The 18358-nt window shown below is 49.1% G+C and overlaps 1 protein-coding gene across 1 annotated transcript; it reads left to right on the top strand.

Moving 5' to 3' along the window:
• The first annotated feature begins 5718 nt into the window (after positions 1 to 5718).
• UNC119B (unc-119 lipid binding chaperone B) lies at positions 5719 to 17467 on the top strand. The gene is made up of 5 exons (XM_043438913.1): positions 5719 to 6006; positions 8612 to 8725; positions 11515 to 11635; positions 11769 to 11941; positions 13995 to 17467. The coding sequence occupies exons 1-5, from the start codon at positions 5763 to 5765 to the stop codon at positions 14105 to 14107; spliced, it is 765 nt and encodes a 254-aa protein (XP_043294848.1). The 5' UTR covers positions 5719 to 5762; the 3' UTR covers positions 14108 to 17467.
• Positions 17468 to 18358: the final 891 nt, after the last annotated feature.

The following is an 18358-nucleotide window of genomic DNA, read 5'->3' as shown; positions in this document are numbered from 1 at the left end:
GCCTGCCTCCCCTCAGTTATCCCTTGAAGGGCAGAATTCAGCGCTCAGCTCCAAGAATGAAACCACTGTTGATGGAGTCTGTTCTCAGGGCTCAAATAAGCCAGGAGGCCCACAGAGCCTCATTCTTAGCTTGAGCCCACCCATAACTAGAGTTCTTGACTAATTTAGACTTGGCTGTTACTATTTCAAGTAGCTTCGTGTGAGCTGCCAAACGGGGAAGAGACCTGAAGAAGCCCTACTCTAGGGACTCACAGGGAGGGAAATTGTCTGACAGAAGGTCTTGGGCCAAGTGCCGGGGGTTGGGTTAAACCACTCTTGGGTCCAGATCTTAATCTCGCTGAGGAAATCAGGCTCCCGGTTGGCTGGAGCCGATGTGTCGGACCTTTCTCCATACTTAGTACCCCACGCCCCTCCACTGCCCCCATAGAGGAAGAAAGAAAGAGTTTTTCCAACATTTACTGGAATGCCTGTTGCCATAGCAATGGTAAGAGGTCAAGGCAGAACTGAAGCGAAGCATGGAGGTCTGGATCAGGCGGGCCTCTGCTCTCTAGCAACCGGAAATGGTAGCTACCTCACCGCGGTTATTTGGCCCAAGACTCTTAGTTTTGTTTGTTGTTAACCACTTATATTAGTGAAAAACAAACCCACTTGTTTTTTGGCTTGGGCCTTAAGACTCCTTCTCCTGAGGTTTTTTGTTTTTTTTTTTGGCCATGTGGTATGTGGGATCTTAGTTCCCTGACCAGGGTGTGAACCTGAGCCCCCTGCCTTGGAAGTGCGGAGTCTTATACCACTGGATTACCAGGGAAGCCCTCTCCTGGGTTTTCTCATGGCTTCTACTTGACCTCCCATCTGTTGCTTCCTTAAACGTTGGTCCCCGGCGCGTCTCCTCTCTGTGCTGACTTGACTGTTTTTTCAGTCATTGCACTGCACTCTCCCATCCAGCTCCATGACTTCTCCCTGCCCAGGGTGCCTGCCTTCAGCAGAGGGCTCGTGGAGAAAGTGGGCACTGAAATGTATTGCCATAGCGACTGTTCATGAGACACTCTCCCTGGCACCAGCAGAGTGCTTTTCATTGCTGTTTTCATCTCCTCTCAACCCCAAGAAAGACCAGTCACTGGCCTGACGTGTAAATAAGAAAACAAAGGCTCAGAGGGCATATGTGACCTACCCTGTGTTCTTTTAACATCATGATGTATTACTTTTTTTTTTTTGAGATGGAGTTTTAATTAAAATTTTTTTTTCTTTTTTAAATTATGAAAGTATGATAAAACATTTATAGGAAACTTGGAAATACAGAACAAGGTTACATACAGTTCTATATATTACAATTATCTTTTTAAGTAGATTAAGATTTTTAGTTGGTGTTTCAATATCAAACTCTCAAAAATTAATAGAATGAATATACAGAGAAGTAGAAGGATATAGTAGACTTGAAAAGCACTATGAACCAGTTCCACATAATTGAGATTTTATACAGTATTCAAGTTCCCATAGACTGTAAACCAGGATATGTCCAGGGACATGAAACATGATGTACTATTTTTAAGAAGGAACCTTTTGAGGGTAGATAACTGAGGAAGCTGGGTGTTGGTTACACGGAGGTTTATTATATTCTTTCTCTGAAAAAGAAAAGTAACCTTTTAAGGCTTAGTGATACAAAGTGCAAAAGTACATTTAAAAATTTTATGTGGGGTACAGGATGTGAAAAAGATTCATCTGTCTTAGCCCTACCTCTTTAATCCCTAGAGGATGATATAAATTATGTTTGGTGTATATCTTCCATTTTATATGTATTTATATATATTTATATGTACGTATACAGTCCATGGAGTCAGACACGACTGAAGTGACTGAGCACACATGCATACACATATTTACATATGTATTTATTTTGCACATGTGCAAATGTGCCTTTAGAATTCCATTAAGGAATTACTGAAAACAGTATATGCAAACAGTATACGGTTAAGACTCCTTGGTTCCACTGCAGGCACTGCAGGTTCGATCCCTGGTTGGGAAACTAAGATCCTGTGTGCCATATGGTATAGCCAAAACAAAAACCAAAGTCAATATATGCACTTAAAATGTTGAAATGTCTGCCCTCAAGAAAGACTACACGAATGTCCACCCACCAGTCTTGTGCTGTATGACTTTGGAATATAGGACGAATCTGTTTTGGAAGCAGGTGGGATAAAAGTAACAAATGAATGCTTAAAAAAAAAAAAAAAAAGCCCTCAGCCAGGGAGAGAAGTGACTTGGGTACTAGGGAAATTACTAGCTCCCAGACCACAAGGCCCGCCTGCAGTCCCAGCCATAAGCCTCCGATTCAATGGATGTCACCTCAGGGAGGCAGCAGGAAGGACTGAACTTCCCTGTCTCAGCAGAAAAAAGCCCTCTGATGTCCTGCTTACCTTGGCTGCACCAGCTCTGGGCCCCACCTGCCTGGCCTGATTTGAGGCCGACTGCCTGGCAACTCTGAGACTGTCCTGGAAAATAGCCACTGTCACACCTCTCAGAGAAGAAACTAACCAGCTGAAGGAGAGGGACCTGAAGAGGAACCGAGTTGGAATGAAAGGGAGGCCAGCCTCCCCACTCCTGTCTTCCCATGTTCTGGCCCAGGCAGACACGGGGGCTGTTCTTTAATGCAGTAAATCTATATTTTCCTTTTTCCACCAAACAGGGAATGAGAAGACGTACTTTTCAAAAAACACTTTTTATTTAAGAGCCTTTTGATACAGCTAAGGAAGATTTGGTGAGGAGAGGCAGATTGGAGTTTACAGCCCTGATTTTTCCAACTCCTTTTTAAAAAGGAATAATCACAGATATTTTTTCTTTCTTTTTGGTGTGCTTGCTATTCTCCTAAAGACATAATCTTTTTAACCATAGTTTACAGATAGTGATCAGAGAGAGTACAGGCCTCAACTCCCATATATGGCAGTATTTATTTAAATTTCTTTTTGAACAGAAAAAAGGGATCCAGTCTGAGGTAGCTTTCAAGTTTTTAAGAGATAATAAGGCTACTTTGACTTAGACTCTACCTCCAAGACACAGATCCAAAGTTATTTATTTATTTCAAAGTAAACAAGCAGCCCATGATCATGTGCTTCTTGTGATAAAACAGCATAGAAAAAAAGAAAATAGCATAGAAGCAGCTCAAGAGTGTTGAAAGAGAATATATCCCCCTTCAGTCCCTTCTAATACTCTGCTCCCCAATGGGAACCTCACTTAATACTTTATATCCAAACCCCTTCCATTGCAGTCACATACAAATATTCATGTACTTTTAAATTTTAAGTGAATGGGATTATATGCCTTGTCCACCTCCCCCCACAAACTTAATCTATCTTTGAGGTTTCTCCATACTAGTACATGGAGATGGATCTCATTCTTTTTAACAGCTGTATGATATGAATAGATGCAACTTACTGTTAACTTTTCAGTGTTAGAATGGTCCGGCATCTTTGTGAATACATATCGGCTAAATTCCTGGATGTGGAATTGCAAGTAAAGGGGTCAACACGCTTGTCATCATCCCTAAAAAGAGAAAAGCCGGGCTCCAGGTAGCTCGAGTTCTGGTGCTCCGAGAACAAAGATTCATGGAGCAAGTGATTGTGGGAAATGGCTGTATGCTCACCCCCGCCCCACCCATCACCATCTTAGTGATTCACAATCAAGTAGCATATTAACAGTTCTGGAAATTCTTCAGTAGTTACTTACCGCTGAGTAGTTTAAAAAGAATTGTTTGCAAAGGGAAAGAACTTAATTTTCTGTACACATCTTAAAATTTCCTGAACAGTTTGAGAAGTCCCACCCGGGGCGGAGGAGGGGGGTAATCTCTCCAAGACAGGACAGTGTTTTGATAGGAACTTGACCACATACTGTTTCACCCTGCTGGGCAACTGAGGTGGAGTCAGGTTTGGATTTTATCCAGAAACCAGATGAGGCTTATCAGCCGCTCCCAAACCCCTCATATCAGGTGAGAGGACTCAGCAAGTCCTGCATAAATCCAGTCTTTTGAGGCTAAGGCTCAAAAGAGAGTCAGAGAGACTTGTAGAGAGATGGGTAGAGTTTCACTTTGGCCTGAGCCTAACAGGTGACATCAGCCTTGCAGACACATTTTGCAGCACTCAGGCCGGGGGCCTCCCAACACAGAAGAGAGCGGATCCTGACTCGAGTGAAGGAGCCACTTGCGGTGTAAGGGAGCAGCATCTTCCCCGTCCCACTCACCTGCAGTTGACATAGCAGTGAATTTCCAATTTTCAGTGCAGACATCACCCCTGAAGCCTCTCTCCCACCCCCAGACCTCTCCTGTGTACTCTGCTAGCACCTCTGCTGCCACAGTTAGCAGTCTGCTTTGTCTTCTAGTTCGTCCACACTAGGCTGGTCAAGAGGAAGGGCCATGCAGTGGATTAGGTACCTCAGGCTTCCCCAGCAGAGTGGGAGCTCTTCCGCAGCACCGTGCTGTGCAAGCCTTCCTTCACTCATTCATTCATTGTCAGTCAGTCATTACTGAGCACCTGGTGCTTTCCAATTGTGCCTCTGGAGCAGACTCTTGAGAATCCCTTAGCAAGGAGAGGAAACCAGCCAATCCTAAAGGAAATCAAACCTGAATATTTGTTGGAAAGACTGAATCTGAAGCTTGAATACTTTGGCCACCTGATGCGAAGAGTGGACTCCCTGGAAAAGACCCTGAGGCTGGGTCTGAAAGATTGAGGGCAGGGGAAGGGGGCGACAGAGGATGAGATGGTTGGATGGCATCACCAACTCAATGGATGTGAGTTTGAGCAAGCTCCAGGAGGCAGTGAAGGACAGGAAAGCCTGGAGTGCTGCAGTCCATGGGGTCTCAGAGAGACAGGACTTAGCCACTGAACAACAGGCATAGCTCAGTTCAGTTCAGTCGCTCAGTTGTGTCCGACTCTGCGACCCCATGAATTGCAGCACGCCAGGCCTCCCTGTCCATCACCAACTCCTGGAGTTTACTCAAACTCATGTCCATTCAGTCAGTGATGCCATCCAGCCATCTCATCCTCTGTTGTCCCCTTCTCCTCCCGCCTTCAGTCTTTACCAGCATCAGGGTCTTTTCAAATGAGTCAGTTCTTCCCGTCAGGTGGCCAAAGTATTGGAGTTTCAGCTTCAACATCAGTCTTTCCAAAGAATATTCAGGACGGATCTCCTTTAGGATGGACTGGTTGGATCTCTTTGCTGTCCAAGGGACTCTCAAGAGTCTTCTCCAACACCACAGTTCAAAAGCATCAATTCTTTGGTGCTCAGCTTTCTTTATAGGTTGCTGAAATACAGTGGTGAATACAGCAGACTCAATCCCTGCCCCCTTTCATATTCTTATATTCCTTGTAGCCTAGTTTAATGTCTAGCCCAAAGCCTGTCGCAGTAGGGTTTAAGAATGGCAAACTAATCGGAAAGCTGCTTTTGCACAGCACACACAGTCTTACCTTCTAGGCTGCAGATGAAAACACATTTTCTCAAGATGCCTTGTTTACATTTTACGTGCTAGAAAGTAATTTGACCGTACAAAATATATGTTAGATGTTTGGGATGACTTCGGGGGCCAAAGGGAGAGTCCGGAGTACTAAGGTGGCGGCCCACCTGGCTGGACCAGCCCTGGAGGGGCGGGCGGGGTGGTGTCATCGACGCGGCTCGCAGGCCCCGCCCACCTCGGCCCCGCCTCTAGGTCCCGACCCGGTCCCGCCCCCTCTCTCCATAGTTACGGCTGCGGAGGCGGCGGCCATCTTGGCGGCAGAGCGATGAGCGGGTCGAATTCGAAGGCTGCGGCCGTGGGGTCGGCCGTTGGGCCCGGGGGGCTGGTAACTGGCAAGGAAGAGAAGAAGAAGGCGGGCGGCGGCGTCCTAAACAGGCTCAAGGCGCGGCGGCAGGCGCCCCACCACGCGGTAGACGACGGCATCGGGGCAGCGGTCACAGAGCAGGAGCTGCTGGCTCTGGACACCATCCGGCCCGAGCACGTCCTGCGCCTCAGCCGGGTCACCGAGAGTGAGTGCGGGGCCTGCCGCGTCCTCCCCTCGGCGCCGGGCCCCTGGGCCCCCGGGCCCCGTGTCGCCTTCCGCGGAGCCGGCCGCTCGCCGCTCGGCGGGCCCAGGGGGTCCACCCAGGCGCCCCCGACTGGCCAGGCCTCGCTGCCCACTGCTCCGCCCGGCCGAGTCGGCGCTCCCCACCTTCACCTACACCTGGTTGGGATGGGTCCCCTTGAGCTCGACTGCCCTCTCCTGACTCCGGCCACGCCAGGCTTCCCTGTGGCCCGTCCCTGTTGGGCCCTCAGGCCCGGCCGACCGTTCTCCTCCCCGCTGGATCTCTTTGGGTGGGGACGGACCCCGTCTTGTCTTCTTAACTAGCTCCTGACCCTGGCAAGTGGGCCGCTGCCGCTCCCCCACTCCTTCAGCCCCCAGCTCCCTGCTATCAGTGAAGTTCCTGCTCAGCTTGGCCCCCTCGATCTGAGCCAGCCTCTGCTGCCCTCTGCTAGCCCAGACCCGTACCTGCTTTCTCCGCGTTTCCCTCCACTCTGGACCCCCGGACAGCCCCTCCAGGTTCCAGCCTGCCTTGGCTCCCTGCCTCTGCCCCCTGCCTCTTTTGGGTCCCAAGCGTTGCCCTCTTTGTGTGCAGGTGGACTCTTCCTTAAGTATATTGCTGCGGCGTTTCCTGCCGCATTTATATGTAAATAATGTATATATTAATAAAGTTTCAGTTCCACGTATAAAACCAGAATGTGAATCCTGCTTTTGACACTTGTTCTAGTGGTTGAAGAATACGTCAGAGTATCAGAAATGCATTTCTTGCATAGAATGCAGCGGTTTTACACCTTTTATTGGTAGAAGAAATATATCGCCCGCTCGCTGTCCTGGTTCTCCTCCCTCTTCCTGTTCTCTTCCAGGTCATTCTCTGACTTCATGCCCTTTCTCTTGCTGCTATTTCCCCCTGAGTTTCCAGTCGGTAGGTTAGATCCTGCTTGCCCAGCCCACCCACCTGCCCCATCCTCTAGACTTCTAACATTGAAGGCCCAACACCAGCTTGATGGATTAAGGCTGCTCTCCTTTTGTCTGTTGACTTGCTTTGGTCGGCAGCTCAGGTGGCCCTCAGGAAGCTGAAGGCCACCCCAGTGATTTGAGGATGGCAGTTTGAGGGGATGGGCCTTGGTTCAGCCTGTGTGAAACGGAATGCCCATCTTCTAAGACAGTTTTAATTTGATTCTGAGTATTGTCATATGTCCGTTTTCAATCACTGTTTGGCTCAGGACTATCCTTTGCACACCTGAGTGTGTCTTTAGAAGGTCTTGCTATTCTGTTTCATAGAAACATTGTGAAAAAGCTGCTTCTGTTCTGACCCAGTTATCACCAGGGGTTCTGAAAGTAAGGAAATGCTCACCTCACCTTTTCTCACCACCTGCTTTCTCGTGATAGCAAGGGTGAATCCAGCCTCTAGTGCCTGATGCTGAGTGGCATGCTCAGAGGGCACTCAGGCCCTGTGTAGGAACTTGAGCTTGGTACTGTTGCTTCCGAACACCTCTGCAGCTTCTTGGAGAAAGTAGTGAGTCAGCTTGGTGACCTCTGGATTTTGTTACTTAAAGTCTGTTCCGTTTAGCAGGGTATTTATTGAGGCCCCTGTAAAGGTGTAGAACCAATATCAGTGCCTTGGGAAGTTATGGAATAATCAGTAGCTCTCAATTTTGCCATCTTATTGGAGAGGCAGCTTGTAAAACACGAAACAGCGAACACAGCAGGCAGTATAAGATAAAGTACCAAAGTGAACTGTGGAGAAGATGCTCTCAGGAGTCATGGTGGAAAGGAAGAAGTGAAATCATCTTTGGTCAATACTATCTTGATGTTGATGAAGCTATTGGAGGCTCCATTTCCCTTTGGCCTCATGCCCTCTCCAGCAAATCTGTCCTGCCACCTGGGTGGGTATGGCCCACCATCTGGTTTTGTGCAGCCCACAATCCAAGAATGATTTTTATCTTTTCGAATGGTTGGGGGAAAAAATCTCTTGGGACACACGGTTATATAAAATTTGTGTTTTTTTGTCTGTAAATAGTTGTGTGACTGCATTTGTGCTACAGTGACAGAGTTGAGTAGTTGTGATGTAACTGTGTGGCCTCAAAAACTAAATTACTCATTTTCTGACCCTTTACAGAGAAAGTTGGCTGATCTCTGCTTTGTGATACCCTCAGCAAGCATGCACCATGTTCACTATTAGGTGTGTGCTCGCTCAGTCGCGTCTGACTTTTAGGTCAGCATAAATGTTTCCAAACGGATTTCTAAAAAAGTTCTGTTGTGTTGTGACTTCTAATGAAAGATTTGTAGGTCATTTTTGAAGTGTTTCCAAAGAAATTCTCTTCTACCATCCCTGTTTCTAAGTGTTACGATAATCTTCCATCTAAACCAAGTCCATGCACTTTTCTCCTTTCTTGGATCCCATAATTCTTTCCACACAACTTTTGCCTGTAACATAGGAGGAAGTTTTGGGGTATATTTTAAGTGAATTATGTAAGAAGAAAACAACCCGAGTTTGCTTCACAACTTGAGAAAGAAATGGTAGTTTTGGAGGATTATTTAACAACATTGGTTTCTCTCTCTCTCATTTTCAGATTATTTATGTAAACCCGAAGACAACGTCTACAGTATTGATTTTACCCGCTTCAAAATTCGAGATTTGGAGACAGGGACAGTGCTGTTTGAGATTGCCAAACCTTGTGTTTCAGGTAGGTCTCAGGATCGTATCAACAGTAGTCAGTTGACCGTTGGAGCAAAGAGTCTGAGGCTTGAGTTTTTGCGCGCCGTCGCATCCTGTGTCACTGACGCCAGCAAGGCCTGCCTCCGAGCCGCCTCCTAAAGCCTGGCCTGCGGTCTTGAAGCTGTGCTTGTTGAGTATCTACTCTGCACTGGTTATCGGTTCCACAGCTTTCTGTTTATGTCAGCTTATGGAGTCCTCACACCTCTGTGAGGGGTTATTATCCTTATCTTACAGATAAGGAAGCTGAGGCCCAGAATTTCCAAGTGACTTTCCTAAGGTCCCGTGCTCTTTGATCTGACCGTGTCACCTCCACTTAGGAAGGAATCCTTGAAGTGAAAGTATAATGAAGAAAGCCTGCCCGAGCCTTGCGTCCTGGGGACGCTCTGGAAGGGCGATAGGGAGGCTTCCAGTCCACATCGTGAGTTTGTCTTCTCACACCCTTTCCATTGAATAGTGTCTCTCAGATTTCCTAGTTAGTCCCGGTTTGGATTTTAATCTCCAGCATTTTCTGGATGACCAGAAGGCCCAGGCCTGTGAACTCATTTGCTTGGGACCCCTTCAGTTAGCCTTGAATGAACACTGCTTGTGCTTGTGATGCGTTCCAGGGCACTTCATTTCTGACTAGGGGACCACGTGTAGGTCTGGGGAGCAAGTCACTGGAGATTGAGCGCCCCCTGGAGTTTGGTTTTAGAACACCAGCCCAGATAGTCCAGAGGTGCAGTCACAGTCTGTGTTAATGACTCTTTTTGCTAAGCTTTTTTCATCTATTTGCTATTCAGAAAGAGCCTGTAAGTTTGGTAAGACAGCTGTTAATAACCAAGTAAGTCAGAGGCTTTCATAAAAAAGTCTCAGCCAAGACTAGGGCATCTGTCTCCTGACCCCACTTGAGATTCCTTGTGCTACCGTAATCCCGGACTGACTAGGGCACTAAAGACTTGAGCTTGTAGGTACTTATCTTGTATTGGGAGGGTCAGGGCCACCTAATTTCCTGGGTCTCTACCATTTGCATCTCTAAGCTTCCTGTCCTTGTGGTGTTAAGATGTTCCCAGGACCCAGGGAATACCAGGGCTACTTCCTGGTGTATGGATTTGGATGAGACAGGACTGAGAATAGTCATTTCAGTACAAAACTGAACTGTCACAGGAAGGTCAGCATCAGACACTGTAAAAATACCATGATTTTCAGCCCGTCCAGTCTTTCAGGATCTTGATTCACTAAGGCTCACGCCGAACCAGAGCCCTCCTGCAGCACTTTTCTGATGAGCTCGAATCCCCGAGAAGATCTGCTCTGTTTCTTTCTGAATCTCATAGTTGGAGCCGGACCTCTGGAGTCTTTACCTTTGAACTCCCACTCTGTCTGGTTGTCCACTGCTCTTGGGACGTTTGATGCTGAAAAGACTTCTCTTTTATTGTACCTTTGTTCAGCCTAGACCTGGAAAAAAATGCTCTTGCTGGACACTGGGTGGCTACTAGACACTGGGTGAACTGGTTCACATTAGAATGTCTGCCAGTTCCTTTTACAGATTCTCCATTCCTGGGTTCAGGAATGGGCTAGACCAGAGCCCATCATTACTGCTGTGGACCGTCTCCTTTCTTGGGTCCCGCATTTTGGTGCATGGCCCATCTGCTTCATGCTTCACCCTTTCCCAGATGGTCAGAGTGTTGGGCCTAGTATGGCCTGGAATAGGCAGTAATCCAAGGAGGTGCAGTTCCCCAAGGCTGAAGGTCACTGTCTTTCATTTAAATAGCAGAATTATTTCTAGGGATTTGTCTTTGCTGTGTCAGAAATTTCTGCATTCTTTGAAAGTGCCTTCTCGATAATTTCAACTTTTGCAGCCTCATTATTTTGCTTAGCAGCAAGCACATTAACTTGGTCAACAGCAGACCTGGTCTGTATAGCACAGACCACCTCAGGGGCCTGGTACCCAGCTGGTCTTTAGGCTTCAGCGTTAGGACATGGCCCAAGGCCTCAGATTATATAAAAGGCAAATAGCCTTGTCTTTAAGAATAGGCCTCGAGTCTGATGGGCCTGGATCCACATCCCTGCTCCCTCAATTTACTATAGGCTCACTTCGCTTTATTGAACTTCACAGATAGTGTGTTTTTTTTACAAATTGAAGGTTCATGGCAACCTTGTATTGAGTAAGTCTATTGGCTCCATTTTTTCAACAACATTAAAAATTTTTTTTATTGAAGTGTAGTTGATTTACAGTGTTGTGTTAGTTTCTGGTGTATAGTTATATATTTTTTCATTTTCTTTCCCATTATGGTTTATTACACGATATTGTATATAGCAACATTATTTAATTTTTGCTATGGCTTTGCAGGATCTTAGTTCCCTGACCAGGGATCCAACCCATGCTCCCTGCAGTGGAACCACAGAGTCCTAACCACTGGACCACCAGGGAATTCCCAGCAGCAGTATTTTCATTTTAATTTTTAAAAATATTTTATTTATTCAATTTACTTCTTTGGCTGCTCTGAGTCTTAGTTGTGGCATGGGGGATCTAGTTCCCTGACCAGGGATTGAACCCTGGGGTTTTGATTGAAGACTGGGGGGACTTTGGACCCCTGAGCTCACCTCTCTGGGTCTGTACAGTGGAGATAAAATGAAGACAACAGCTCCAGGGTTGTTAGGACCCTGTGAGGTGTGCAGGATGGAGCCAGGCATGCCAGCAGGTGCTCAGTGAGCTGTGGGTGTCGGTGTCCCCGATTGGTCGTGCTCTTTGCTGAGCTGGCGTTCCATGTGCCCTTTCAGACCAGGAGGAAGAAGAGGACGAGGAAGGGGAAGCAGGCGGGGATGTGGACGTCAGCGCTGGCCGCTTCGTCCGCTACCAGTTCACACCAGCGTTTCTCCGCCTCCGCACCGTGGGCGCCACGTGAGTCCCTGCTTCTCCTGAGGGGAGCACCTGCTTCTGGTTCACAGAGGAGAATGTCCTCTGTTGGGTTGGGGTTGGCTGTAGAGGAGGGAGGAGGCAACAAAACCAAGCTCACGGAGATTGTGTTTCGCAGGGTGGAGTTCACGGTGGGAGACAAACCTGTGTCAAATTTCCGGATGATTGAACGGCACTACTTTCGGGAACGCCTGCTGAAAAATTTTGACTTTGATTTCGGCTTCTGCATCCCCAGCAGCAGGAACACTTGCGAGCACATCTATGAGTTTCCCCAACTTTCTGAGGATGTCAGTACGTATCCCCTGACTTGTGCAACGTTCTGCATCTTTCAGCTTAGCAGGAGTGCACCTTGAAATGAAATCCATCTGGTCTGGTGACCTCCTTGGTAGAGAAACGGGGACATGATGGGTCTCGAGTCACTTGACCTCAGGCTTCTCGTTTCTTTTCACTCCTGTTTCATGTTTCACCCTCTGGCTCTGCTGGCAGTGGGACTCTGAAGGTGTTAATACAGGCCATCCGTTAAGAAGCCTGCTGTGGGGAAGGGTGTGATGGAGGGAGATGAGAGGAGACCCCGACCCTCCCTGGAGCGCCCATTCCATACACAGCCAGTCATGGTTTCACGGTTCTGGTCCTCAGCTCCTGCTCAGCACTGCGCTGGCCCTTTGCTTTCTCCTTAATCAGAGCTATGTGTGAAACTGAGCTGAGTGGGATTCTCGATCTGAGAACCACCTCTTTCTCATTCTCTGCCAGTAGAAGGGTCATGAGATAAACTGTCAGAATAGATCAGGCAGGAAATAGCGAGCTGGTCGAGGTCTGGAAGCAGGAGTGACAGAATGGAAACAGGGTCTTAGGAGGAGACCTGGGGGGGGCACCAGGCAGGGAAGGCCAGTCCAGGGAGGAGATGGACCTGATGACAGAGGACAAACAGGCTGTATAGTCTTGTGGCTTCCGTCTGGCTCTCTCACATTAGCATCGCCTGTGAGTCATGAGGGGAAGTGGTTCCGGAGCAATGAGGATCCGATGGGATCCTGTGAGTAGTGGTGGAGTTTAGTTGAATTGTGACCAGTTTTCTCAGAGTCCCAGACCCGTGAAAGTGTTGTTTTCTGACAAGTGTTCTGTGCTTGTGTGGCAGTGCTGTTCGCAGGTAAAGTGAGGTTTGATGAGGAGTGGGCAGGCTGTCAACTGCATCTGCTATCATCATGATCCTGTTTTTAAAGCCCTCTCCCCAAACTGGCCTGGAACATGTTGATAATTGCAAGAGAAGATTAAGTACAGCCTTTTAAGTTTTTTATCAAAGGCCAGCTATCTAACTTTCTCTCCTTGAAACCAGATAAGCTAAAAGAGGATGGGGGTCGGTCATCTGGATGTGAGCTAAATAACGTCGGTGAGTTCAAAGAAATTGAAGCAGTCACCGTGCCTTTTGAGAACTGTGGTCAGCGACGGCGTTTCCTCCAGGGGATTCAGAATAGCACATGATCACTGACTCAGAATCAACCAGGGGTGGTGGCTCGCAGGTCTCTTGACCCTCCATTTATAGTTAAAGACCTGGGGCAGCTGTCTTAACACACAGAAGATTCAAGTCTGGGTCCTAGGACAGGTTTGCCTTTTCAGGGTCGTTGGCAAGTTAACACCATGCGCCATCTCTGGAGAAGACGCCTTGCCCCCTGCACTCATGCACACCTCGGATTCCTTTGTTGTAGGGGCGCCTGTGGGTGGGCCCAGTGAGGCACCGCATTCTAAATTTGGACCAGAATGTCTGGAGGTGGGGGCCAGAAGCACCGATCAGTCAGCCGCTTTGATGCATGTTGGCAGACGGGCGAGCTCCTCTCTGGGGTTCTGACTGAGCACCAGGCTGGCAATGGCCTCGGAGGGTCAGGCCCAGTGCTGCTGGCCGCCTGCTGTGGAAGCAGAGGGCACGCACCAGTTGGGGGCCTCGGTGGTCCCAGGTCTCCCCAGCTCTCCAGGCCTGGCTCCCTCTGTTCTGACCTCATTATTCTGACAGCACATGCTCACATTTTCAGGACGGGCTGGTTTATGCATTTTTATGTGTGGGTGCTCAGTCATGTCCAACTCTTTGCAACCCCATGGACTGCAGCCCACCAAGCTCCTCTGTCCATGGGCTTCTCCAGGCAAGAACACTGGAGTGGGTTGCCATTTCCTCCTCCAGGGGACCTTCCCGACCCAGGGATTGGACCTGCGTCTCTTGCGTCTCCTGCATTGGTGGGCGGGTTCTTTACCACTGAGCCACCTGGGAATTTAGAGGGGATGCTAAGTTTTTTCCCACCTGGCCCATAGGGCAGACTCACACATAACTCTGCATTTTTTCCCTTCTCCTAACTTGCAGTTCGTCTGATGATTGAAAATCCCTATGAGACCCGTTCTGACAGCTTTTACTTCGTCGACAACAAGCTGATAATGCACAACAAGGCCGACTATGCCTATAACGGGGGCCAGTAGCAGTGGCTGGAGCAGACGGGGAGGTGCTTTGCTATGGCCCGAGGTCCTGGTGCACGGAGGTGGTTGAAGCTGTTGTCTGTCGACACATATCTGGAACCTGGCCCCAGGAAGCCGAGGCTGGGGTGGCAGTTTCCTGTGCTCCAAGAGAGGTGCCAAGCAGTGCTGTGTCTCTTTCCCCCCGTATTTTTTCCTCCCTTTTCCCCCTGCCCCTTAGGTCGCAGAAGTAGTAAAACTTAGAATAAGACTCCTGGAATCCAGATAGAAAGAAAGTTTATTTTCCCGGCTCCTCCAGGATGTCCTGATGAGCCTGGGTCCCTGCAGGCACAGCTGTACCAGGGAGAGAAGGCTCTCCTGTGGGTTCGGGGCCCTCTGCGAAGCTGAGACTCCTCCTTCACCGGCAGGGCCGCCATCAGCACACTGACCTCGGCCTGAGGATCGTCCTGAACCTCCTGGAGAGGACCCTGAGCGGAGCGGAGGGGAGGATGGGGCCCAGAGTTGAGGCGCGGGGGTGGGCAAAGCTGCCGAGCCTAGGGAGCCGCTTACCTGTCTGACTTCCGGGATCTTGGCTGCTCCTCCCGGGGCACCCCCGAGGTTTCAGCCTGGCTGTGCCTTCCTGTTCTCCTTCCAGACAGAAGACGAGCTTGCTCTGCTTTTTCTAGCTCCTACCTTTTGAGTTTCTCCTGAAATCAAACGTGTCCGTTTTCGCTCTGGGAATTGTGTCGCTCGAGGCCAGCACAGGCCTCGTTGTTTTGTTTTTTTATTTCTAGGCTTCTTGTGGGGAGGTTTTACAAAATGTCAGGGGTGCTCCCAGTGTATGTGATGTGTGGCTAGACTTCTCCGAGTACCGATTAGGCTCCTGCGGCTCCTCTGGCCCTTGTCCCCTCTGCTTTTGTACTGAAGCTGCTCTGGAACCATCCTGGCCGGTCCCACCTAAGTAAGGCAAATTCTGGTCCTGTGGACTGCTAGTCGGAATGGTCTCGGGGTTGGGAAAGGGGGAAATGGGCTGAGGTGACCCAGCAGAGACATGTGTTCTCCAAAACGTGTCTCTTTGCACTTCCCTCAGGCCCTCATTGGGCGGACTGTCCCCGCCTCAGCTCCCTACCGCTGTCTATGTGGGCGGATGTAGGTGCTCAGGCCAACTGCTGCCCTTCTGATGAGATTGTCGCCGTGGCCAGGGCTCAGCGTTCATAGGAAGGTCGCAGTAGGGAGCACCCAGGCACATCGTGCCTCTGACAGGAGCGCCGTCTCCCGTGTTGGGGAGAAAGGCCGGGCGGGGCCAGGAGAGGCGGACCTGGCTTTTGCTGCCCCGTGTTGCACCCTGTTTGGCTTCTAGAGCGCGAGTGGCCTTGAACTTTGGTCCAGCACTTTGTGCCAGGCCGGAGTCTGGGCTGTGCCAGAGGCTGGCAGCTCTCTCACTGAGAGAACCCTGGTTCATCCTGGGTGCTGGCCCTGGACCCAGCCCCCAAGGGAGGAAGAAACCGGGCTCCCTGCAGGGCAGGCTGCTCACCCCAGACCCAATGAGCCCCAGAACTGGAGTTGGCTGCAAATCCAGGTGCCTTCGGCGTGGCTCCTTCCCGTCCCTGGCGGACAGACATCAGCACTGCCTCTTCACTTCCTCTCCCTCTGGGGCACCTTCAGCAGATCTGTGTTCGCTGGGCTTCGGAGTAACCCCTTCACTCTGCGACAAGCCCAGTCGGGAGAGTTTCTACTATTTGATGTTTAAGTACTATCTAGGAAATGGTTTGGAGCTGCCCAGCGCTCTGCTCAGGAGACCGTGTCCCAGGCAGACCCCGTCTGGTGGGCTCATGGGCTGTCCCTCGCAGCAGTGTTGGCGGTTGCTGGGAGGAGGGCAGGCATTGGGGAGGAGGCCGGTGTTCTGGCGTGAAGAGCGCTGCGCCCTGTTCCCAGGAACTTGCCTTAGTCTCGCTGGAGACCACCATGAGGCCGAGCGCCCGCTCTGTGCTCGGCGGGATAGGGACTGGTCCCCTTCTGCACTTGAAGGTCTGGTGTCTGTACCTGGGACTCCAGATTCTTGTGTCCAGCTACTCAGGAAACCTTGAGAAGCATCTGGGGTGTTAACTAGGATAAGTCTGAAATTAACCCTTCTGTATCCGAGCTGGGGAGAGAATTGGAAATTATACTTTCTCTGAAAGTAGCTGAACTCATCAGAAGCTGAGTCAGGAGGCCGTGGCGTTGAGAAGTCTGGACTGTGGGCAGCAGTTACCTACCTGTGGGCACTGGGGTGGCAGGACAGAAACTGCCTGCCCAGGGCGACACACCCTCCCTCTGTTCAGAGCTGGCACCAGTGAGGCAGCTCCTGGAGGGAACACGTCCCAGCAGACCGGCTCGCCCCGCTGTGGCCAGAGGGCCTGCCGCCTGCACCCCACCTTCTGTCTCGCTCCTGTCCTTCTGCCCTGGAGGCTCCTGGGAGAGCACCTTTCTTTTCCTGTGGCGCCTTTGGGCTGAGATACCCTTTTAGCTTCTGCAGAGAAGACCATGGTTTATTTTATTCTATGTTTTAAGAGTAAACAGGAAATAAGTAAAAGTAGTTCTGGGATAAAGTAGGTCATCCTCTCCTCACATGTCAGCTTATAGCTGTCTTGCAGGGAATGCAAGTTTTCAGGGCTTTGCAGGACTTCCTGAAGGCACTCACAGTCTGGGCCACCTGATTCTCAAATACAGGCAGTGATTTGGGGGTCTTGGAGCTCTCCTTAGACTGGAGAGTCGTGACGTGGCAATAGCTGGGGGGGATCTTCAACTTGTTTTTTAGTCGAAGTGGGACTCACATCTGGAATGGCCTTCACAGGCGGCGTCCGGCACACCCGTTGGGTGTCTTGCCACCCTTGGTACTCTTGGTTTAGTACTCCCAGTACACTCTTACTTTTTTGCTGTAAAGTCACTGTCTTCCTGGTGGCCGTTGTCACTACGACATCAGTGAGGTTGGGGAATGGGGGCCATTCTCAGAATTACAGCACAGACTCTGTCTGTGGGTGAGGACCCCTGATGCAGAGGGTGCCGCTCTACCCGGTGAAGGAACCTAAGCGTCAATCATGTTTCTCACATTCCATGTCACCGAACGTCTTAGGCACAAGAAGGAGGTGGATTTACCCCTTGTTGTATACAGAGGATCACGTAAAGTCGTTGAACTTGTGAAAGTCTATTTTTTCCCCCCGTAAATCTATTTTTCACAGAATATAAGAAACATCAATGACCAAATCTGTCCTTCCTCCCTTTCCCCTTCACCTAAGATCCTCATTCCAGTTTGTATTGTCTTTGTGTCCAAAGTAAACTAGGTGACTTATTTGTATAAAATGTTATTTTGCCACAAGAGACAGTAATAAAAGAAAGATTTTCACAGTATGTGTGCCCTCGTGTCTCCTGACTGGGCTTCTTGCTTTGCAGGGGGAGTAGGTGGAGTGGGGGTGGCCTTTCTGTAAATACTGGTTTAATGGGTAGAGCTGGTTTCTAGAGTGATTAGGACACAGTATTGTGCCTTAGGTTTCATGTGTTTTTGCTTTACATTTTAATGAAATGCTTTCAGAATTTAAAATGCATATATATTTTAAAGTTAGGTTCATTGAGGTGTGTTTTAACCATACCTCATTTAAAAGTAAATTCAACCCATTTAAGAGTATGGTTTGATGAGTTTGATAAATGGATACCTGATCACAGTCATGATAAAGGATGTTTTCATCACTTTGGAAAGTTTCCTGGTGTCTGCTGCCAGTTCCTTCCCTCCATCCAACCTCTTGCAACCAACTTCTGAGTCCTATCTTTTTTGGAAAGCATGCATACTTTTAATATAAAACTTACATCCATGTTTAAGGTCACAAACAATGTAAGTTAAAAATAAATCTCGTTTAGACAGTTAGTGGCACCTGAAGGTCTGTTGGCCTCTGCCTACAAACACTCATTTATTTTCCCCTTCTCTTCCCCCTTTTCTTCTACCCAGGGCTGGTGCCCAGGTGTGGTGGTAAAAGGTGAGGAAGCCTCAGAGGAGCATTTGCCAATGACAGTAAATGTAGGTTTAGAGGCTTTCTTTTGAATGCATTTCTTTTAAATGCAAGGTAATATAGAAGCACCAACTCAGTGGACATGAATTTGAGCAAACTAAGGGAGATAGTGGAGGACAGAGGAGCCTCGTGGGCTACAGTCCTTGGGGTTGCAAAGAATTGGACATGACTTAGTGACTTAAGGAACAAAACATTTGAAAGACTGCCACATCTTTTAATAGATCTTCAGAAAGCAGAG

The sequence above is a fragment of the Cervus canadensis genome, chromosome 1 (genome assembly GCF_019320065.1).
Source record: "Cervus canadensis isolate Bull #8, Minnesota chromosome 1, ASM1932006v1, whole genome shotgun sequence".
Lineage (NCBI taxonomy): Eukaryota > Metazoa > Chordata > Mammalia > Artiodactyla > Cervidae > Cervus > Cervus canadensis.
The sequence above is the reverse complement of the archived record's forward strand: the minus strand, read 5'-3'. Positions and strand labels throughout refer to the sequence as shown.

What these genes read in the sequence shown, in the direction of transcription:
- UNC119B (XM_043438913.1), top strand. Translation starts at nt 5,763, where the DNA reads ATGAGCGGGTCGAATTCGAAGGCTGCGGCCGTGGGGTCGGCCGTTGGG. An exon ending in CTCCGCACCGTGGGCGCCAC is followed by an intron (nt 11,636 to 11,768) that starts GTGAGTCCCTGC and finishes TGTGTTTCGCAG; the next exon opens with GGTGGAGTTCACGGTGGGAG. An exon ending in CCAACTTTCTGAGGATGTCA is followed by an intron (nt 11,942 to 13,994) that starts GTACGTATCCCC and finishes CCTAACTTGCAG; the next exon opens with TTCGTCTGATGATTGAAAAT.